We start from the raw sequence: 24,302 nt of genomic DNA, 5'->3' as shown, positions 1-24,302 counted from the left end.
GAATATTGAATGATCCATTGCATCTCCCAAAAATGTTTTCAACATACATCTGTAAAATGATAGTCTAGAAACTAAAGCTTTGGTTGTCTTCCTCTCAGGCTTCCGTGTCTTCTCTCTGGACCTCCTTGATGTCCACCTCTTCAACATTAGACTCTGAGGCCTCATCTTCACTGTTACTTTCCAACATTGTTGCGGATGGCTCGTTGTCAGGCTCAAATTTGCCCGGATGGCCACTAATTTTTCAACCCTTGTATTGGTCAGCCTGTTGCATGCTTTGGTTTGTGTGTTCCCAAACAAGAACCAGTTGCGCTCTGAGGCGGCTGATGTTGGTGGGATTTAGAGGATGATGGAGCCAACAGGGGAAAGAGCCTCAGATCCACAAAGTCCCTTCCACAAGGTGGCTGATGAGATATGTTGGCACGACTGCCATATTGCGTCTCCATCCCAAAGCCCTTGCTTGGAAGTGTACCTCGCCAGACTACCAAGAACCTTGCCCTCATCCAGGCCAAGGTGGTGAGACACGGTAGTGATGACACCATAGGCCTTGTTGATCTCTGCACCAGACAAGATGCCCTTGCCAGCATACTTGGGGTCCAACATGTACGCTGTGGCAGAAGTCTTCACGCTTTTTGATTTATTTCAGAACTTCAGTTTCCTCTGCTTGGTGCAACAGTGAAGTGGGCAGGGCAGTACGGATTTCTTCTCTTCAGACAGGATGGCATTGTCTCCCTCAATCTGTGCAATGGCTACTGCTATAGGTTTCAGGCTGCTTACCACTCTCTCCCAAAACACATAATCCAGGAGGATCCTCTTGATGGGGCTGTCCATATCGGCAGACTGTGATAAGGCCATTTCTTAGAGAGACTCCTTTCCCTACAGGCGACTGTCAAACATGATGACAACACCACCCCAATGGGTGTTGCTGGGCAGCTTCAATGTGGTGCTCTTGTTCTTCTCACTTTGCTTGGTGAGGTAGATTGCTGCTATAACTTGATGACCCTTCACATACCTAACCATTTCCTTGGCTCTCTTGTAGAGTGTATTCATTGTTTTCAGTGCCATGATGTCCTTGAGGAGCAGATTCAATGCATGAGCAGCACAGCCAATGGGTGTAATGTGAGGGTCGGACTCCTCCACTTTAGACCAAGCAGCCTTCATGTTCTCAGCATTGTCTGTCACCAGTGCAAATACCCTCTGTGGTCCAAGGTCATTGACTGCCTTCAGCTCATCTGCAATGTAGAGACCGGTGTGTCTGTTGTCCCTTGTGTCTGTGCTCTTGTAAAATACTTGTTGAGTGGTGGAGATGATGTAGTTAATTATTCCTTGCCCACGAACATTCGACCACCCATCAGAGATGATTGGAATACACTCTGCTTTCTATATGATTTGCTTGACCTTTACTTGAACTCTGTTGAACTCTGCATCCAGCAAATTAGTAGATAAGGCATGTCTGGTTGGACGGGTGTAAGCTGGGCGAAGAACATTCAGAAATCTCTTCCAATACACATTGCCTGTGAGCATCAGAGGTGAACCAGTTGCATACACAGCTCAAGCAAGACATTCATCAGCATTTCTGACTACATTCCTCCATTGAGTCAAAAAAACCTTCTGATTCCATGAGCTGTTGCTATTGATAAAGTGTCTGATTCATCCTTTTCACCTCGAATAGAAGTAGAGGGACTTTTGTCAGAGGTTGCTTGTTGTGAGAACTGAGGGAACTTGATGCACTTGGCCAGATGATTCTACATCTTTGTTGCATTCTTCACATATGATTTGGCACAGTATTTGCACATGTACACAGCTTTTCCTTCTACATTAGCTACAGTGAAATATCTCCACACATCAGATAGTGCCAGTGGCATTTTCCTTTAAAGATGAGTAAAAAAACAAATACAATTCCATGTACAGGTAAATAGTTAAGCAGTTAGATTAAACAACTCCTTAAATACTTTTTTTATGAAACATGTATGGAAACAGGTGAATTAACCATTGATCAACAGAAATCAAAGAGCTTCCTGATAGTAGAGCTACATATGGATGGAATAGGCTTACCACCCTTCTTTATATACGAGAGAGAGTATATAATATATTCTTACGGATAACTGTTTCTGCATTCCTTCCTCTGATATTCCTCTCTAGTTTTAGTGGTCATTGGGTGGGGCAACGCTGCACCCAACACCCTCAGTGGTTGGACGAGCTGTTGGGTACTGTCTCTGGTTTGCATTTTGCTGAACATGGCAGTGTCCTGACTGTCAGGTAGTAGGTTATAGCTGGAGCTGCCTTCATCATGTCCTGTGACGCAGGAAGAGTGACCTGGAGTCATTTCCTGTTCCTGTGCACTGAGGAAACCTCTCATGTGCCCCATGGAAGCTGAGCCTACTGCTGCCACCATCAAACAGGCTGACGGGGGCTACTTCAGTCACAAAGTCATGAGGCAAAGGCCTTGCATAATGAAAATTATTATAGCTGCTATGGCCAAAAAGAAAGCAAGGGTATCGTGTCTCACTTCAAACATAAAAAAAAGTATTCCTCTAGCCAAATCTCTTCATCAAAACAGCAACCAATTCTGAATTCCATGAGGCTAGTGGAGAACACGTGGCTTGTATGCCTGTTGGAACTAAATATATCCCACTCATTTGTTGACTCAGGCCTAGATGTGATTTGAGATGGCCAGTGTCAGTCAGTGTTCGCCGTAGAACCATGTCTCATCTCTCTTTCTGCTCTTCTCTCTTTCAGCCGTGTGGTCTTACCCTGTACTGTGGAGGAGGTGAGTACATCACAATTTAGATTATGGGTAATTCATCTTAACAGAACATGCAACATGAGGATTCAACCACGTGTCCTCCTTACCGAATTCCGATGCGCACATTGAAAATGTTAGAATAACTGTCAACATTTGCTTTTAGTCAACCATAAAATCTAAGTTTACTGGTCGTGTACAGAGATTTGCTGATGTTATTGCAAGTGCTGCAAAATTCTTGTGTTTCTAGCTCCAACATTGCAGTAATACCTAGCAATGAAACATTTTTTTAAAACGATACACATATAATCCAGGGGGAAAGAATTAAGAAATATCGGAGCGAGCAATGTCGGACAAAAATATTTACAGTGCATGCGAAAAGTATTCAGACCCCTTTTTCAACATTTTGTTACAGCCTTTTTCTAAAAGTTATTAAATAAAAATGTTCCTCAGTCTACACACAATACCCTATAATGACAAAGCAAAAACAGGGTTTAAGATATTTTTTGCAAATGTATTGAAAATAAAAAGCATACCTTATTTACATAAGTATTCAGACCCTTTGCTATGAGACTCGAAATTGAGCTCAGGTGAATCCTGTTACCATTGATCATCCTTGAAATGTTTCTACAACTTGATTGGAGTCCACCTGTGGTAAATTCAATTGATTGGACATGATTTGGAAAGGCGCGCACACACACACCTGTCTATATATAAGGTCTTACAGTTGACAGTGCATGTCAGAGCAAAAACCAAGCCATACGGTGAAGCATGGTGCTGGCAGCATCATGCTGTGGGGATGTTTTTCAGTGGCAGAGACTGGGAGACTAGTCAGGATCGAGGGATAGATGAACAGAGCAAAGTACAGCGAGATCCTTGATGAAAACCTGCTCTAGAGCGCTCAGGACCTCAGACTGGGGCGAAGGTTCGCCGTCCAACAGGACAACGAGCCTAAGCACACAGCCAAGACAACGCAGGAGTGGTGTCGGGACAAGTCTCTGAATGTCCTTGAGGGGCCCAGCCAGAGCCCGATCTGAACCCAATCTTACATCTCTGGAGAGACCTGAAAATAGCTGTGCAGCGACGCTCCCCATCCAACTTGGCAGACATTGAGAGGATCTGCAGAGAAGAATGGGAGAAACTCCCCAAATACATGTGTGCCAAGCTTATAACGTCAAACCCAAGAAGACTCAAGGCTGTAATCGCTGCCAGAGGTGCTTCAACAAAGTACTGAGTAAAGGGTCTGAATATTTCTGTAAATTTGATATGTTTTTTTATTTTTTAATAATCTTGCAAACATTTCTAAAAATCTGTTTTTGCTTTCATTATGGGTTATTGTGTGTAGAATGATGACAAAAATACAATTTAGTGGAAAAAGTCAAGGGGTCTGAATACTTTCAGAATGCTGTGTGTCATTTGGAAAATAAATTGTGTAAAGACAGTATGGACAGGTGTGCAGTAGTAGTTGGGCTATATAGGATGAGCCATGACTAAAATACAGTATATACATATGAAGTATGTAAACATTATTAAAGTGACCCAGTATTCAACGACTATGTACATAGGGCATCAGTTTCTATGGTTCAGGGTAGAGTACTGGGTGGTAGCTGACTAAAGCTGACTAAAACAGTCACTAAGGGTAGTGGTGACTGTTTAACAGTCTGATGGCCTGGAGTTAGAAGCTGTTTCGCAGTCTCTTGGTCCCAGCATTGATGCACCTGTATTGCCTTCTAGATGGTAGCGGAGTGGATAGGCCGTGGCTCAGGTGGCTGAAGGCCTTGGTCTTCTTGGCCTTCCTGTAACACTGGTTGATGTAGATGTCCTGGATGGCAGGCAGTGTACCTCCGGTGATGTGTTGGGCCGTCCGTACCATCCCCTGGAGAGCCCTGCGGTTGCGGATGGTGCAATTGCTGTACCAGGCGGTGATACAGCTTGACAGGATGCTCGCAATGGTGCATCTGTAGAAGTTTGTGAGGGCCTTAAGGCCAAGCCAAATTTGGGGCGGCAGGTAGGCTAGTGGTTAGGGCGTTGGGCCAGTAACCGAAAGGTTGCTAGATCGAATCCCCGAGCTGACAAGGTAAAAATCTGTCTTGCTGCCCCTGAACAAGGCAGTTAACCCACTGTTCCTAGGCCTTCGTTGTAAATAAGAATGTATTAATTGTCTTGCCTAGTTAAATAAAAAATAAATACATTTTCAGCCTCCTGAGGTTGAAGGGTCCTGTTGCGCCTTCACCACGCTGTCTGTAGGAAGGGACCATTTCACGTTGTCAGTGAATGCGGAGAAACCAAGCTTTTGACCAATGTCCCCTCTAAGCTGTGCACCACCTCCAGGACTGCCGGACAGAAGAAATGCCGTGCAGCGCAGACGCAAGAGATTGAACTTCACTGAGTTCGCCCCATTAGTTTGCGCTATATAGATCAACGTTTTTTTGTGTGATCGAATCAACATTATATCAGTCTCTTTTCAATGCAACAAACCAAAACCAATCTAACTTTGCAAGATTGAGTCTGTGATTATGTTGTAGTCAGAGCCAGAGCGCCACGGAGTAGAATTCTATTGGCGGAGGTAGCCCACAAGCGGTCTATAAATCACCCGCGAGTGAATGCGCTTTTCAGTTCAGAGCTGCGCGTGTGCACATATTCTTTGCTAGTTGGCGTGTTATTAGCCAAGTTATAGATAAGTATAGGTCAGCGATGTGGAGTTACTGCTTCCTACAAGAGCACAAAACGTGTAGGCTACATTTCAAGCTGTCTTTGAAAAGCCAGTCAGGTAAAAAGCTAATGTCTTAATTAAAGGGGCAGTGTGGTATTTTAAGACACGTTTCAATATGCAAATAAGCCAATAGGCGGAGGGGTAGCCTACTTTGTCTAATTCTCTGTATGGTAATAATAATTAATTGTATTTTGTAAAGTGGTTTCTTGCATGCACAATGCAATTTACAGTCACTTATTTGGCCCATGGTGTTACAGACCAAGTAAAAAAAAATAATCATGAATTAATATCGAGCCCTTCATAATGTTAAGAACTTTTTAAAAGTCTCATGCAATGTAGGCCTGCATTGAACACCACATATAGGCTACTGTAGGCTATGTCATAGAAATCTAAATCTATTTCCATGTGAATGTTATGGGATTGCTCCATTGGTTTTGTTGGTAGGGCTACATTATACACAAATAGCCACAATAGCCTATTAGCTACTGTCTAAAACTGTAAGGGTATAGCCTCAGTGTCCACTGTAAATGTGTACCGGAAGTTGCACAAATTTCGCACAATGTTCAAGTTTCTGCTCACAAGACCTAAAAGTTTCTGGGGGTGGTTTACCCCCCCTGGGTTATATCTCCTTTTGCAAAATAATTTTACATTTTGGTGGCCTCTGGTGGGGCTGGGCGATATGGCCAAAATATTATATCATGGTATTTAATAAAAACAATTAAATGACGGTATTTTATGTTAAGTAATAAAAGTTCTAAATTTCCTAGATGAGTAGTGCGTGACCCTAGGGTGGCAACAAATACAATCTAAGTGATTTCAATGGGTCTTTCTCCATTTCAGATTGTTTAATACTGTTCAACTTCAACCCCCCAAAAAGTCATTTTCATCAATTTCTTAATTTGAGATCATTTCTACACTGCCAGTTAGGGCTACACGATATGGGCAAGCAATCTGGGCCTTATTTTTTTTACCAAATGTTGCAATTTGACTTGCGATTTAGAGCAAAACACTTGGGTTAACTGTTGGAATCATGGGAATAGAATGTTTTATATAGTTAGAATATAATAGTGGGAACTTTTAATAGTGTTTGACATGACAACGAATGAAAATGCCAGGGAGGAGTTATTGTGACAGGGTAGGAACTAAGGTGTTGATAGGTGTTTCCTAGGGGACCCTATAATCTTTGGTTACATTTAATGTTTTCTCTTAGCTACTTCATGTAGTTAACATATTTGTGTTTACCGCTTTAATTTAGAAGATGCTGTTGCACAAACAACATGCTGATTTAGGTCTACACCATCTCTGTGAGAGAGGGTGAGAGCGTGTGTGAGAGCGTGTGTGAGAGCGTGTGTGAGAGCGTGTGTGTGAGTGTGTGTGTGAGAGTGTGTGAGGGTTACACACGGCGTATCACATTTAACAAACCAAACATTCAAATATCGTTATAGAAGGTAAAGTAAAAACCCAAACCGGTATATCGCAAAAGGTTCCATCTGAAATACACAGCGAAATTATTGAATACTTTATCGAGTTTAACTCCCAGATTGTAAAAATGTATTGTGGTATTGTGTAGAAAGACTTAACAATTTTAAATGACAGACACAGACTGACAGACGGGAGCATTCTCATTGCCTATTCAGGAAGTTGCAGGAAGAACAGCATGCATAAGTGATTTGTACATGTCTTATGATAAACTTGGGCTAATTAATTAATTTGCAATACGTTTAGTTGATTCCCTAAGGTCAATACCTCTATTGTTGATTTCCATTTTAATGCATGGCTTCCGTGAGGGCTCTAATTATCATATTTGGACCCGCATGAGGCTCTCCACTAGCTATTGTTCCTGCAGTGATTGTTCATCGAATGTTTTCATAATTTCTTTGCAGATAATCGGCAAAAAGCCTAGGCCTACTAGTAGGCTAACCTATGCAAATTAGGCTGCTAAATTAATGTCTCTCTTACCGATTCGGTAGGATACATTGACTGAGTACAGTTACAAGCTTTCTACCATCCAGGACCTCTATACCCATAATGATGAAACAGGTTTTTATACATTTTTGCTAATTTATATATTAAATTTTTTTTTTAAACCTGAAATCACAAATATTCAGACCCTTTACTCAGTACTTTCTTGAAGTACCTTTGGCAGCGATTACAGCATCGAGTCTTCTTGGGTATGATGCTACAAACTTGGCACACCTGTATTTGTGGCGTTTCTCCTATTCTTCTCTGCAGATTCTCTCAAGCTCTGTCAAGTTGGATGGGGAGCGTTGTTGCATAGCTATTTTCAGGTCTCTCAGAGATGTTCGATGGGGTTCAAGTCCGGGCTCTGGCTGGGCCACTCAAGGACGTTCAAATACTTTGGTAGTACCCAACTTGCTAACGTTCATCAGGTCCTAATGGCCTGGTACTCTGGGCTCTCTTGTCCCTCTAACCACACTGATATCAATGCAAATGTGATTGAAAATCACAAACACTTATCAGTAAAACAGTATTGTGCTTTTAAAACTGACTTCACTGTTCTCATTTTGAAGAAATAAGTTCAACAAGCAGGTTGAAATTGAGTGTAAAATATGGTCCTTGTGGATGTTGTTTCAAAGCATAACACAACGAAATGGACAGCGCTTTCTAATGTGATGCTTAATTAAAAACACCCATACGCATTTTAGAGCTTATTCATAGGCTTATGAGCCAAAAAACGTAATACACATTTTGAGTAGTTTAGTAATAGGGATTATTTAGATATTTTTTTAAGGGTGACACATTATCTTTTAGCTATACAGAATATTATACCGCCATGCGTTTACATCTCCTTTATTCCTTTCTCGAGCACGCAGAGGGAGGGGCTGTCCACAGTTTAATTGCAAAAACATGTTACTGATGATTTTCCCGAACAGATTTCCCTTGGTTTCCCAAATGAAGCACTGGGTTGCTGCAGGAACACGTTGGAGAGACCATGGCATACATAGTTTGGGTGGAATATTACCTGTCGCGCAGCAAGCGCATGCTCCTCAAACAGTGGTTGATACTGGAGTGAAATAAGTGTTTTTATATTTATTTCTCAGCTGCTCATATTAAGCACATGCTCCGCTATAAAACCAAAGTAGCCTACCCAGCATCATTGAAAAACGAACCGTCAGGAAAACGGAAGCCACCATTCGCTATTTGAGTGCATACAGATGACGTCTTATTTCCCCTGCCCCTGTTTCTTCCCATTTGATAATGGGCCATTTGTAAATCTAAACTAATTTTACATATTAGTAAATACTAAATTGAGAATATTGTGATGGGTGAAAATATGATCACTTGAAGAGCGAACAGCTGTGCAGCCAGGAACAGAGCGCAAGCTTTTTTTGCGACTTTCTCAAATCAAAAGCCTATAGTCAGTCGCATCATGCAGCCCATATGTTTTGATTTAAGACATTAAGGTTTGCATCATTCACAACTAAAGTTGCCAAATAACTCTAAATATCGCGTATAAGTCCCGTTTCAAATGATCACTTTTACGTTCAACATATGCCCACTCGCTACGGAATGGGAAAAATATATTTCTAATTTGATTCCGCTAAATTCAATTATGTTCGTACTATAAAATAATTGCACGGGAAAGTTCAAACTAAGGATCCAGGTCAAGGAAGTAGCATTTCTGGTCAATGACCGCCGATCTAATATCCAAAAGTTATTTATGGCTGTAGGTAACAATACAACAAAAAAATGTTTTGAGCAAATCATGTAAGAAATAACATGCAACAAAATGAAATACTGCAAAGTTGGCTATGAACTAGAAACAGGGCGCCTGTCTGTCGGCGCCATCTTGCATCCAAGACTAGTAACGAACAGCAAAATCACTAGGCTATGTCAATCTATTATCCCCCATAGTAGAAAGGTTTGCCCAGCTTGTCGAGGGAAATAGACTCTGGGACGATAGATCCTACATTTTATACAACCACAGACAAAAAAACGTTAAAGCAATGAGGCTGATGCAGCAGAACGTTTTAGGTCACATTATAAGCGCAGTAATGTGCACAAGGCAGTAGGCTATGCGCAAATGTTTGTTCCATAATGCAATTAGAGGGAAAACATTGTCAAAATCACACTGCACATGCAAGTGGTTTCATTTGACAGAGATGAAAATATCTGTTACAAATGTAGAAAGAGGGGTGATCTAAAGATGCAACAACTAGCATGGGTGGTAATAGGACTAGGATTATGCCTTTGGCTACTGGACAATGAAAGAAAGTTCATTTGAAAACCAATAGAACATGAGAGAAATAGGCTATTGGTTTCAATTGCATATGGAAGTCTTTATAAAATAATTGCCTCAGGATATGGTCAGACTTTGGCTAGGCTACTTTGAAGCAAGGTAAGACATGCCTCGTATGTAGTAAAACTTTCAGGTTTCAAACAATTAAGTATATGTTCAGCTCATTGTATATGTTCAGCTCAATGTCCAGCTCATTGCAAAGATGTGTGTGATGCATTGATCAAATGAAATGATTTGTCACATGCGCCGAATACAACAGGTGTAGACCTTACAGTGAAATGGTTAAAAACAATGCAGTTTTAATAAAAAATCTGTGTTAAATTCAGTTTATTTACTAAATACTTTAACAATAAAAAAAGAAGTAAATATAAAATAATGCAAATAGTCCGCGTAGCCGTTTTGGTTAGCTGTTCAGGCGTCTTATGGCTTGGTGGTAGAAGCTGTTAAGAAGCCTTTTGGACCTAGGCTTGGCTCTCGGTAGCAGAGAGAACAGTCTATGACTAGGGTGGCTGGAGTCTTTGGCAATTTTTAGGGCTTTCTGACACTGCCTGGTATATAGGTCCTGGATGGCAGGAATCTTTGCCCAAGTGATGTACTGGGCCATACGCACTACCCTCCAGTGATGTACTGGGCTGTACGCATTACCCTCTGTAGTGCCTTGCGGTTTGAGCCCGAGCAGTTGCCATACCAGGCGGTGATGCAACCAGTCAGGATACTCTCGATGCTGCAGCTGTAGAACTTTTTGAGGATCTGAGGACCAATGCCAAATCTTTTCAGTTTCCTGAGAGAGAATAGGCGTTGTCGTGCCCTCTTCACGACTTTCTTGGTGTGTTTGGACCATGACAGTTTGTTGGGGACACCAAGGAACTTGAAGCTCTCAACCTGCTCCACTACAGCCCGTCGATGAGAATGGGGGAGTGCTAGGCCCTCTCTTTCCTGTAGTCCACAGTCATCTCCTTTGTCTTGATCACGTTGAGGGAGAGGTTGTTATCCTGGCACCACACTGCCATGTCTCTGACCACCTCCCTATTGGCTGTCTCATTGTTGTCGGTGATCAGGCCTACCGCTGTTGTGTTGTCGGCAAATTTAATGATGGTTTTGGAGTCATGCCTGGCTGTGCAGTCATCGGTTGACCGGGAGTACAAGAGGGGACTGGGCACAGGGGCAGATGTGTTGTTACCTACCCTTATCCCCTGGGGGCGGCCTGTCAGGAAGTCCAGGATCTAGTTGCAGAGGGAGGTGTTTATTCCCAGTGTCCTTAGCTTAGTGATGAGCTTTGAGGGCACTATGGTGTTGAACGTTGAGCTGTAGTCAATGAACAGCATTTTCACATAGGTGTTCCTTTTGTCCAGGTGGGAAAGGGCATTGTTGAGTGCAATATAGACTGCATCATCTGTTGGGGCGGTATGCAAATTGGAGTGGGCCTAAGGTTTCTGGAATAATGGTGTTGTGAGCCATGACCAGCCTTTCAAAGTACTTCATTGCTACAGATGTGAGTGCTACAGGTTGGTAGTCATTTAGGCAGGTTACCTTCATGTTCTTGGGCACAGGGACTATGGTGGTCTGCTTGAAACATGTAGTTATTACAGACCCGGTCAGAGACATGTTGAAAATGTTAGTGAAGACACTTGCCAGTTGGTCAGCGCATGCTCGGAGTACACGTCCTGGTAATCCGTCTGCCCTGCGGCCTTGTGAATGTTGACCTCTTTTTAAAGGTCTTACTCACATTGGCTATGGAGAGCGTGATCACACAGTTGTCCGGAACCGCTGGTGCTCTCATGCATGTTTCAGTGTTACTTGCCTCGAAGCGAGCATAGAAGTAATTCAGCTCGTCTGGTAGGCTCGTCTCACTGGGCAGCTCATGGCTGTGCTTCCCTTTGTAGTCTGTAATAGTTTGCAAGCCCTGCCACATCTGACGAGTGTCAGAGCCTGTGTGGTAGGATTCAGTTTTAGTCCTGTGTTGATGCTTTGCCTGTTTGATGGTTTGTCTGAGGGCGTACCGGGATTTGTTATAAGCGTCCGGGTTAGAGTCCCACTCCTTGAACGCGGCAGCTGTACCCTTTAGCTCAGTGCGGATGTTGGCTGGAAACCAATGGCTTCTGGTTTGGGGTATGTACGTACGGTCACTGTGGGGACGACGTCATTGATGAGGCCAGTGACTGATGTGGTGTACTCCTCAATGCCATCGGAAGAATCCCGGAACATTTTCCAGTCTGCAAGCCAGCAAAAACGGATCTAGCCTGCCTTCCGTTGCCTATGCACTTGAATGGTGAATGGGAAGCGTGCTTCAATTACCAGTTGAGAGAGAAAAATGGTAGCTCTTTTTAATCATGGCCATCAACTGTTAATAACGTGATTGCATTTAGAATTGTTGTGCAATGATTGGGCTTATAAAAGCACATGTTTAACTCCAGCAGCATAGAAGGAGCTGATTGACACGCTGTAGCAGCAGCTCTTGCACTGACAGATTTTCTGCTCATAAGATACATAACGAATATACACACTGCAATTGAATTCCACAACATTATGCAAATGAACCTATAGACCGAATAACACGACCAGTCAAATGTATTTCCATCAACGATTAGGCTGAAAAGCATTATTTTCCATCTCTGTATGGTTCTGGATTTGAGTAGTGTTACTGGAATCTGACAGTCTTAGTAAATATTTTGATTCCTTTATATGAAGAGGATGGAGGTAGTTTACTTGTTGCTCTTGTTTGTGTGGGTTACTGTTATAAAACGTTCTGACTCACACACTGTCCTTATATGGCAATGAAGTGTGTGTTCACTGAGGGATGGATTATAGTTACAGTGCCTTCCAAGTATTCACACCCCTTGAATTTTTCCACATTTTGTTTTACAGCCTGCATTTTAAAATGGATTCAATTTATATTATTGTCACTGGCCTACACACAATACTGCATAATATCAGTGGAATTGTTTTTTATTTTGACAAATTAATAAAAAATGACAAGCTGAAATGTCTTGCGTCAATAAGTATTCAACCCCTTTTATGGCAAGCTTAAATAAATTCCGGAGTACATTTACTTAACAAGTCACAGTAAATTGAATGGATTTTTATTTATTTATGATTACCACATCTCTGTATCCCACACGTTCAGTTATCTGTTAGGTCCCTCAGTCGAGCTGTGAATTTCAAACACTGACTCAACCTCAAAGACAAGGGAGATTTTCCAAGGCCTGGCAAAGGACGACACCTATTGGTAGATGGGTAAAAAACAAAACGCATTGAATATCTGTTTGAGCATGGTGAAGTTATTAATTACACTTTGGATGGTGTATCAGTACAGCGTCACTACAAAGATACAGGCGTCCTTCCTAACTCTGTTGCCGGAGAGAAAGGAAACCGCTCAGGGATTTCACTGAGGCCAATGGTGACTTTAAAACAGTTAATGGCTGTGATAGAACTGAGGATCGATCAACATTTTAGTTACTCCACAATACTCACCTAATTGACAGAGTGAAAAGAAGGAACCCTGTACAGAATAATATTCCAAAACACGTTTGCAACAAGGTACTAAAGTAATACTGCAAAAGAAGTGGCAAAGTAATTCACTTTTTGTCCTGACTACAAAGTGTTATGTTTGAGGCAAATCCAATGCTACACATTAGTGTACCACTCTCCATATTTTCAAGCATAGTGGTGGCTGCATCATGTTATGGATATGCTTGTAATCGTTAAGGACTGCAGAGTTTTACAGGATAAAAAAAAGAAACTGAATAGAGCTAAGCACAGGCAAAATCCTTGAGGAAAACCTGGTTCAGTCTGCTTTCCACCAGACACTGGGAGATGAATTCACCTTTCAGCAGGACAATAACCTAAAACACAAGGCCAAATCTACACTGGAGTTGTTTACCAAGACAGTGAATGTTCCTGAGTAGCCGAGTTACAGTTTTGACTTAAATCTACTTGAAAAGATATGGGAAGACCTGAAAATGGTTGTCTAGCAATGATCAACAACCAATTTGACAGAGCTTGAATGTTTTGGAGAATAATGGGCAAATGTTGCACAATCCAGGTGTGGAAAGCTCTTTGAGACTTCCCCAGAAAGACTCAGCTGTAATCCCTGCTAAAGGTGTTTCTAACATGTATTGAATAATTATCTCATCAATATACTGTATATTAGATTTTAATGTCATTTTTATAAATATTAGCATGTTTCTATCACTTTGACAGAGTATTTTGGGTAGATCGTTGACAACAAAATTACAATTAAATACATTTTTAATCCCACTTTAACACAACAAAATGTGTAAAAAGTCAAGGTGTGAATAAATTCTGAAGTCACTGTACGTTCAAATGATTAGAAAATGCACTATAAAGTAGGGATGGGCATTTTAAATGATTTCACTATTCTAATAATATTACGCATATCTGGAGTCAAAACATACAGTGTATTTGGAAAAGTATTCAGACCCCTTCACTTCTTCCACATTTTGTTACATTACAGCCTTATTCTAAAATGGATTTAGTTGGGTTTTTTTACCTCCTCAATTTCCACAAAATACCCCATAATGACAAAGCAAAAACAATATTTGCAAATGTATAACTTTTTTTTTTTTAAACGATCACATTTACATAAGTATTCAGACCCTTTACTCAGTACTTTGTTGAAGCACCTTTGGCAGCAATTACAGCCTCTATTCTTCTTGGGTATTACGCTACAAGCTTGGCACACCTGTATTTGGGGAGTTTCTCCCATTCTTCTTTGCAGATCCTCTCAAGCTCTGTCAGGTTGGATGGGGAGCGTTGCTGCACAGCTATTTTCAGGTCTCTCCAAAGATGTTAAATCGGGTTCAAGACCGAGCTCTGGCTGGGCCACTCAAGGACATTCAGAGACTTGTCCCGAACTCACTCCTGCGTTGTGTTGGCTGTGTGCTTAGGGTAGTTGTGCTGTTGGAAGGTCAACCTCCACTCCAGCCTGAGCGCTCTTGACCAGGTTTTCATCAAGGATCTCTCTACTTTGCTCCGTTCATCTTTCCCTCGATCTTGACTAGTCTCCCAGTCCCTGCCGCTGAAAAACATCCCCACAGTATGCTGCTGCCACCCATGCTTCACCGTAGGGATGGTGCCAGGTTTCCTGCAGACGTGACGCTTGGCATTCAGGCCAAAGAGTTCAATCTTGGTTTCATCAGACCAGAGAATCTTGTTTCTCATTGTCTGAGAGTTGTTTAGGTGTCTTTTGGCAAACTCCATCCGGGCTGTCATGTGCCTTTTGCTGAGGAGTGGCTTCCGTTTTGCCACAATACCATAAAGGCCTGATTTGGTAGACTGCTTCAGAGATTGTTGTCCTTCTGGAAGGTTCTCTCATCTCCACAGAGGAGCTCTGTCAGAGTGACCGTCGGGTTCTTGGTCACCTCCCTGACCAAGGCTCTTCTCCCCCGATTGCTCAGTTTGGAAGAGTCTTGGTGGTTCCAAACTTCTTCCATTTTAAGAATGATGGAGGCCACTGTGTTCTTGGGGACCTTCAATGCCAAAGACGTTTTTGGTAACCTTCCCCAGATGTGTACCTCGACACAATCATTTCTTGGAGCTCTACGGACAATTCCTTTTGAACGTGTGGCCTGGTGTTTGCTCTGACATGCGCTGTCAAGTATGGGACCTTTATATAGACAGGTGTGTGCCTTTCCAAATCATGTCCAATCAATTGAATTTACCACAGGTGGGCTCCAATCAAGTTGTAGAAACATCTCAAGGATGATCAATGAAAACAGGATGCACCTGAGCTCAATTTCGAGTCTCATAGCAAAGGGTCTGAATACCTATGTAAATAAGGGATTTCTGTTTTTTTATATGTAATTTGCTAAAAACTGTTTTTTACTTTATTTATGGGGTATTGTGTGTAGATGGATGAGGAAAAATATATATTTAATCCATTTTAGAATAAGGCTGTAACGTGGAAAAAGTCAAGGGGTCTGAACACTGCTAATGCACTGTTATTTTTATATATATATATATATATATATATATATATATATATATATATATATATATATATATATATATATATATATATATATATATATATATATATATTTAATTGCTCTTCACCAATCAGAATGATGCAGAGGGCAGTACATGCATAAAATGTTTTAATATTTTTTTTTTTTAAAAGACAACAGCGAACGGGCTGCTGTTCTCCAGTAGTTTTTGGCTAACAGCGAAAGAAAAGTCTGATATTCGCCATAATATAACTGATTTTAACTGATTCTGTTACAAAAATGTTTTCTGGTGACTGTTCACATTGATCTGTGTTAGCTTCTCCGTTAGGTGCGCCTGTAATTGCAATTTGAAGAGCGGGAAATAGCATACCAATGTCAAGGCTGACTGAAGGGCTAAATGCGCAGTAGTAGCGCGACGAACAGTCGTAAATACTACATTCAGTAATAACTGCCCTTCCCTACCGTGATGAGAGGAAAACGTCCTGGAAGACTGGTAGTGAATGAAACAAAACAAAAATACCCTGGCCTTCAGATACTGACTTGAGTTGATCTGATACAGGCTTAGTATCCACAGTATAAGCATGGCATAAAAACAGACCTGCAGCACCATCATGAATGGCTTGTTTCATTAATTACACAAACGTTTATGAACAGTGATCAACTAGTTGAAAAACTTGAGTGTTTGTTTAAATTCCTTTGTCTAATTCAGGACAATTTAAATGTCTCATTTAACCTGGGGCCATATGTTGGTTAATTAACATAGTTTTGTGTGTGTGACTGCATGCATTTGGGCGAGTTAGAGGGAATGCCTTTTGATGTGAAAGGAATAAGTGTTGTCCTCTTCAGGGCCCAGAACAGAGAGGAGACGGACAGTAAAACTCTTGTTTGATCAGAGCTCTGTTCTCTGGACAATTTGTCTGCTTAGCCTGCTCTTCTTGCTTGTTGTGGCTAGGAGACGATGCATAAAAAATACATTGTTATTGGTTGGCGCAATACCCATGTTGAATCAAGGAACACTGAATACATGCAGTGATGTTTTTATAGTCCCCATAGATGACAAACGCTTGACACATGCAGTCTGTCTCGCACAATCTTTCTTTTGTACACAAACGAAGTCACACAGCCAGCCATGCAGATCCTCCAGTACTGTAGGCCCCCCACTGTGGCTATTTTCACGCCCCCCTCCCCCTAATCCTATTAAGTCAAAATAGTGAAGAGTGGCTCTCTGGGCTGTGTCGGTCTGTTGTGGGGACTGGGGACGCTATTAGGGGCCACCATGTCTCTCCCAACTTTGCTAACCCTGTATGATGCTGGACACTGCCATCCTGTTAGTCAAGCTCTTGTTCAACATGAGCACTGTCTGTCATCTGATAGTCCATAACGAATGTGTTTATTTATTCCTTCTGTTCTTAGTTGCTATCCATGTCTTTTATAGTCTTGAAAAACCCGACCATAGGCAACACAGTGACTATAGGGTCTGGTTTCAATGACGGACTCTTTAGGCATAGAGGAACTATGTCACTGCCTACAGTTGAAGTCTGAAGTTTACATACACCTTAGCCAAATACATTTAAACTCTGTTTTTCACAATTCCTGACATTTAGTCCTAGTAAAAATTCCCTGTCTTAGGTCAGTTAGGATCACCACTTTATTTTAAGAGTGTGAAAAGTCAGAATAATAGTAGAGAACTATTTCTTTCAGCTTTTTATTTCTTTCATCACATTCCCAGTGGGTCAGAAGTTTACATTAGAGGTCGACCGATTTTATGATATTTCAACACCGATACCGATTTATTGGAGGACCAAAAAAAAGCCGATACCGATTAATCGGCCAGTCTCTTTTTTTATTGTATTGTAATGGTACATTAACTTGTGTGTTTCTTTCAGTATCAAGTGGGCCAGTTGTACTCCGTAGCAGTGGCCAGTAAGAATGAGACGGGTGGAGGAGAGGGCATTGAGGTCCTCAAGAATGAACCCTATGAGAAGGACGGCGAGAAAGGACAGTACACACACAAAATCTACCATCTGAAGAGGTAAGAGACACTCTCACACACACAATATGTTCCAAGTGCACCATCACTATCTTGGCAGCAAGTGGCAGTGTAGTCATCCCTGTCTTACTGTAGGTTTAAGATATCCCACTCTAGAACCTGTATGACTGGAGTTAGTGATTGTGTGTATTCATCTATGCTCCTCCCCTCTCCTTGGCTTTCACAGTAAAGTCCCTGCATTTGTCAAGATGATTGCTCCTGAGGGCTCTCTGGTCTTCCATGAAAAGGCCTGGAACGCTTACCCTTACTGCCGAACCAGTGAGTTCTCCTCCTCTCTCCTCTCCTGCCCTGGCCCTTCCCTCCACCCCTCCCCTGTCCTGCCTGCACTCTGACCCACAGCCTTATGTATTTAGACATTTTAATTTGACTCATTGTTGGTCTTGTTTGCATGAGTTTAGGGCTGACAAAAAAAAAATCTTGGTCCACTGAAAATCGTGTTCTTTCAACCAATCGATTGGTCAACATTTTTAAATGTGTATTTTTATATAGATATATATCTATCTTATGTGTTTTAATAAAATCAACTACTGAATATAATTGTCTGATGCTGTTTAAAGAAGCTAGCACCAATTACTCAAGAGGGAGCAAGAGATCAAGATAACCAGAAGAGGAAAAACCTTAACCTAACAGGCTACACAAGGAGTTGGCAACCTTTCTCATATGGAATGCCAATTTATCTTACAATTTCTACTGATCTGGGTGCCAGTTATATGCACATTTTCGTGGAAAAGTTCAATTTAGTTTATAACGCCTTCGTATCTCAATCATTGTCATGTGGTTAATCAAAATTCTATCCAAATCTAAATGAAAATGATACAAACCTAAAAAGTAAGTTATATTGCCATTGCCAGCTATGTAAAAATAGCCTACATAAAGCCAACAAATAAAAATATTGCAGCCGCAGGAAGTTAATATCCTGATAAAAATCCTATAAATCACATTGACTACGCATGGCCTGCCTGCCTCAAACTTGAAACATTGTATCAACTATCAACTTGGGTCCAGCCCAAGCTCCCATTAGCAAACTTGTATAAAATATTCCGGGCCCTCAGTTTCCTGCGCCAGTGAGCTCAGGACAGACACAGCTGTAGGCTATTTTGTGCAAGGGATAAGAGTTCATCAGATTGACCTGGATCAGACCATGACATTTTCCCTTTCACGCTGAGTGGTTATTGAAAGGGAGAGAGCCGGAAAGATTTTTCAAATGCGTTGAGGAACTATTGTCATTCTCAATGGATGTAAAAATAGACTTTGTTTGCATGCTGTTTGAGGTGAAAACATTACTTTGAGAAGGTCCACAGCTCATTAGTGGTGGTGCGTTCAGCCAATCAGAAATACTATCAGATCCCCAAATGGGCGCATTTATATGTCTAAATTTACGTGCAGGCCAGGTAGCCTATAGGCCGACTTCTATGCATAATCAGGTGCGTGTCCTTACTCAACATTGACAGTAGTGCTCCAAAGAAAAGACAATGACTAAATTGACAACACCCGGAAATGGAATGATTTAAAACCAAAAGTTGTTTCTCACAAGTGTAGCATAGGTTGTGGGTTCTGCAAACCAACGTGTCCACTCTGACAATGACAACGGTAAAAGACTGGAATAATAATAATATATTGAATGCATTAACAGAAATGACTAAACCAACATTGTAAATTTGAAATTATAGGAATTAACGGTAAATGTAGGCCACTACTGGTGATGTATGTAATGGGGATTTTATAGACACTAACAATCAAGGCAAACAATTCACACAATGAAGTTATGAAACAATGAATGTGCACAAATTGGCGGGAGAGAGCGCATTCTGGAGAGAGACGTGCATTTTAGCCACACTCCCCTTCTTCTTGGACTGTGCCATCCACACGGCCTCCGCAATGGATTAGTCTCAGCCTTCGCAATGGATTAGTTCACTGAGATGGGTGGGAATCAGACGGGTGTCTCGTGTGGCATAAAAAAAACAACATGTATTTGCTACTCCCCGACAAAAAAAAGCCAATCGACCCATCGACTATTTGGCTTCAGCCCTATGTGAGTTGCTTGATTCGTTCGTTCTTTTCCTGTTTTGGATTGATATCTAACGATTGAATCTCTCTTTGGTGTCTTCTCATGCTTCGCCTGGGGCCAGTTGTAACGGTAAGTAGCTTCAAATGACCCTCCCTCTGTTAGTTTCTATCTCACTGGTTGTATGGTAGTTTGTGCGTGTGGGTGGGTGGATAGTTCGTCTGTGTGAATGTGCGTCAGTGTTTGTGAATATAACTTGTCAACATATTGCTTCAATTATGAGAAATGTAGCAATTAAGCCAATGCATGTACATATTTATTGGGTAGGAGGTCGCTCTTGTGGACATTACTAGCTATGTAAATCTACTAGGTACTTTAGAGGGTTTTATTGCCTTAAGCTTTAGTAATCATTTCCCACCACCTTCCTCCAGAATGAGTATATGAAAGATGACTTCATCATTAAGATTGAGACATGGCACAAACCTGACCTTGGCACATTAGAAAATGTGAGTACCTTTGTCATTCAAAATGAGTTTGATTAATCACCGTTTGCATTTACAGTGAGATTCTTATAAAGAGAAGTCTGTGAATTTTGTCCCAGATGAAGCATCAGCTAATATCGAGTTTGAAGTGTACCTTTTAAATTGTAGCTCCCATGCTTATGCCTGGCTTTGATTGGCAGGTGCATAAGCTGGACCCGCCCACATGGAAGAGTGTGGAGGTGGTGCCCATTGACATTGCAGATGGAGAACAAGTGGCCCCTGCTGTGAGTACTCCCCTCTGATACTGCTGTCATGCCACAGTCCCACACTCAGTAAAGCCCTGGATAGTACTGTTTGGCAACATCATGTGGAGAGACTTGGGCATGGCAAAGCAAGCCGAATATGTTCAGATCTGACACAAAAACGGCAAATACACACATTCCTGGTAATCTTTTCCTGAGTTGATGTGTTGTATTCCATGTCACCTGCCAGTAGGGCTGGGTGGTATGGCCAAAATATCCTATCACGACACACAACATTTTTGGGACAGTTGTTGATGATGATTATTATTATTATTATTATTTATTTTTAGAATAATAAAGTTCGAAATATGCTTTCAGTGGCGCCTGACCCTAGGGTGGCAACACATACATTCTAAGTTATTCCAATGGGGTTTTCTCCATTCTGTTTGCTTTGATGATATGGGCAAAAAATCTAGGCCTATTGCGATTTAGATCAAAGCACTTAGGTGTACTGTTGGAATAATGAAAATATAGTGATTATTCTAATTATATAGTTGGAATATAGTGGGCAGCACTTTAAATACATTGTTTGACAACAAATTAAAAAGTCAGGGACAAATTATTGTGACAGGGTAGGAACCAAAGTGTTGGTCAGTGTTTCCCAGTGGACCCTAATTAGATGTTACATGTAATAAGAGTTTTCGTTATCAATTAAATTCGAAGGGCTTTATTGGCATGTTTACATTGACAAAGCAAGTGAAAATATAAAGGTAAAAATAAAGGTGAAATAATCAATCAAAAATGAACAGTAAACATTACACTCACAAGTTTCAAAGGACACTTCAAATGTCAATATGTCTATATAGTATTGTAAAGATGTGCAAATAGTTAAAGTACAAAAAGGAAAATAAATAAAACGCATGGATTATATGTACAATGGTGTTTGTTATTCACTGGCTGCCCTTTTCTTTTGGCAACAGGTCACAAATCCTGCTGCTGTGATGGCACACTGGTATTTCACCCAATAGATATGGGAGTTCATCAAAATTGGATTTGTTTTGAAATTCTTTGTGGGTTTGTGTAATCTGAGGGAAATACGTGTCTCTAATAGTCATACATTTGGCAGGAGGTTAGGAAGTGCAGCTCAGTTTCCACCTTTTTGTGGGCAGTGTGCACATAGCCTGTCTTCTCTTGAGAGCCAGGCTTTGTTAGCTCGCTACGTTAGCTCCGACTGAGTACATATAGGATCAAAGATCCGAGTCAGTAAAAAGAGTTGAACTTCCCATCGCTAAAAGCAACAACTTGCTCTCCTTGAGTGACAGGGGGCAGGGCTTGGTGTCGGAGGCGCATGGGGAAGCAGCATGCAGGAAGAGAGGGATGACTCAAGTAGCAAACGGAGTAAACTATAAAAATGTACATGACACTCGCGGGAGTGGCGTATCACATTTAACAAACCATACGTTGAAATACCGTTGTAGAAGGTAAAGTGAAAACCCAAACCGGTCCGTGCATCAAATACACCTGTATATAGTAAAATACGGTATTCCGCCCAGCACTACCTACCAGGTAAGGAAACTATGGTGCAGAGTTTCTTCTACTCTGCAGGTTCTGAAACCCCTCAATTCACTATGGCGTTGGAAGCTTTGCAATTATAATTAATATGGTGAAGTTTCTTCCTTTCAAATCCAAAAGGTTCCTTGTACCAATGGTGGTAGTTCATTGCTATTATTTGGCATGGCATTGCCTCATTTCATGGAGTCTGTTGTTAAGTGAAGTGCATGCGGTTATTTGCCTGAGTAGCAGCAGTGTGTTTGCGGTAGGTGTCTAACGAGGCGGATGTGTTTGCCTTGCTGGAGGAGTGTTGTGTCTGAGGGCCCTATCAGCTCTGTGCCTCAGGCATGACTGCAAGACCTGGGCCCCCAAGGGACCACAGATGAGTTTGTTAGTGTAATTAAGGCTCACAGCGCTCCATTCTCTGGTCAATGACACACACACACACACACACACACACACACACACACACACACACACACACACACACACACACACACACACACACACCCCTTCAGTGAGCAGCAGCTCCTCTTCCTCGGCCCAGGCACATCGATTCACAGACTCATTAAAGCAGCACAGTATATTGTTATAGTGAAGGAGCTTTCAGCATTAAAACGGCCTAATGAATAAGTGTGTTTGTGTTTCTCCCGTTTTTTGCTCGTTTGGCTCCCTCCTGTCGGCTGATAGCCCTGAAAAGCAGCTTTTAGCTGCGGGCGCATCATGATTTATTTAAAATTGCTGGGCCCTTGAGCTGTTGGTAATTTATTTGAAAGGCGTTTTGTTTATTTGTTTTGTAATTTTTTTCCACACCAGTTGACTTTGCACTTCTCTCTCTGAGCTCTTTATAGTGAATAATGCAACCAGAAGAGAGTAAGACCATTAGATGTGTGTGTTGCACGGTATACCGAAACTAGAAGATGAAAAACGGTTCGATACTAGAATTTGTTACTTTCGATACTTCTGTCAAATGTGTCTCACGGATCAAGTCTGCATCAGCGCAGCCGATGTCCCCCCCATGGTGCGCACCATGCCTGCTCCGCAAACACAATGCTAGCCTGCACTGGGAGTCTGGGCTGCATCATGTTACGCTCTTCACTCATACTGCGCAGAAGTTAATACACTTGAATAATGCAACATGGCATGTTGAAACGGTTCATTACTGTTCGCAAAACAATGTCTATACAGGCTAGAACACTTTACAATGCAATAAGATACTGTTAGCTTCCATTTTTTTAGGCTAACATTCCTTGCTAGCTTACCGCTGAAACTAACATCAATTCACTACCCTAGTACTTTCTTGGTGATAAAGCAAAAATATTCTGATTTCAAAGCTGATTGCCACCAAAACCGTATTCACTCCCTCACGTCTCTCCCTCAGCCGAAGACTTATAGCCTCCGCTAACTTGGGGTTCCGACAGGCCGCAACACTCTTAGCTCGTACATATAGTTATCACTGGTTAAAAAGAGTCACACTTTTAAAGAAGAAGCTACCACTATGCAGATGTTGTTGATCAGTAAAATAAAATGAAGTCCCTCATGGAACGGAAACATATTGTTTGTCATCTGTAGCTCCACGAAATCAGCCAAAACAAGCTCAATAACTCAATGCATGCACACACTCCTATTGAATATGCATTCACCTGTACTGTGAATAGGCCTAGGGTACATCTCTATTGATAAACTGGATAAATCTAGATGTACCATTCAAATAAATGATTGGTAAAAACAGTCAAATTGGTTAATTTAAAGGAAAACTCCACCCAAGATTTCATGATGTGTATCTTTCACAATAGAGAAATCTGGCCACTATAATGCGTTTTGCATCAAAATGCATCATATCTTAAACTTGATTACTGATGTGCAAAACATCACATGTCAACAATGTACTAATAAAACAAATACCTAAATTATGTTTTTTGGGTAGAGTTTTCCTTTTAATACATACATGGCTGTCTGAAAAAGTCTGACATAAAACATTTCAAATAATATTGAACTCAAACGATTGAACTGAGAGGTAGCTGAGTTCCTGTTTGCATCAAGTGCCATTCTGCAGCATTAGCTAAAATGCCTAGTTTTTGTGCCGTGGTATCGTTTTATTGAGTATTGGGATGTTATTGAGTATTGTGGTACTAAACCTGGTATCAGTATCGAAGTCAAGATTCTGGTATCGTAACAACACGTGTGTGTGTGTGTGTTCTGCTTGTGCATTATGCTACTGGAGTGTGTGAATCTACTCTCCTGCTGCACTAGTGAGTTAGTTAGAACTGTATGTTTGGCTGTGGTAGTGAA

The 24,302-nt window shown here is 41.4% G+C and overlaps 1 protein-coding gene across 3 annotated transcripts in view; it reads left to right on the top strand.

The window, feature by feature from the left end:
- Positions 1-24,302, top strand: part of LOC106580376 (phosphatidylinositol transfer protein beta isoform) — a 39,991-nt gene that overhangs the window by 3,690 nt on the left and 11,999 nt on the right. For all 3 annotated transcript variants that reach the window (XM_045703120.1, XM_014161365.2, XM_014161367.2), the window contains exons 2-7: positions 2,737-2,767; positions 17,567-17,712; positions 17,897-17,988; positions 19,860-19,867; positions 20,167-20,241; positions 20,418-20,501. In XM_045703120.1, coding sequence (XP_045559076.1) covers positions 2,737-2,767; positions 17,567-17,712; positions 17,897-17,988; positions 19,860-19,867; positions 20,167-20,241; positions 20,418-20,501 — 436 coding nt within the window. The remainder of the gene's footprint in view (positions 1-2,736; positions 2,768-17,566; positions 17,713-17,896; positions 17,989-19,859; positions 19,868-20,166; positions 20,242-20,417; positions 20,502-24,302) is intronic.

This window comes from Salmo salar, chromosome ssa20 (assembly GCF_905237065.1).
Source record: "Salmo salar chromosome ssa20, Ssal_v3.1, whole genome shotgun sequence".
NCBI lineage: Eukaryota > Metazoa > Chordata > Actinopteri > Salmoniformes > Salmonidae > Salmo > Salmo salar.
The sequence above is the reverse complement of the archived record's forward strand: the minus strand, read 5'-3'. Positions and strand labels throughout refer to the sequence as shown.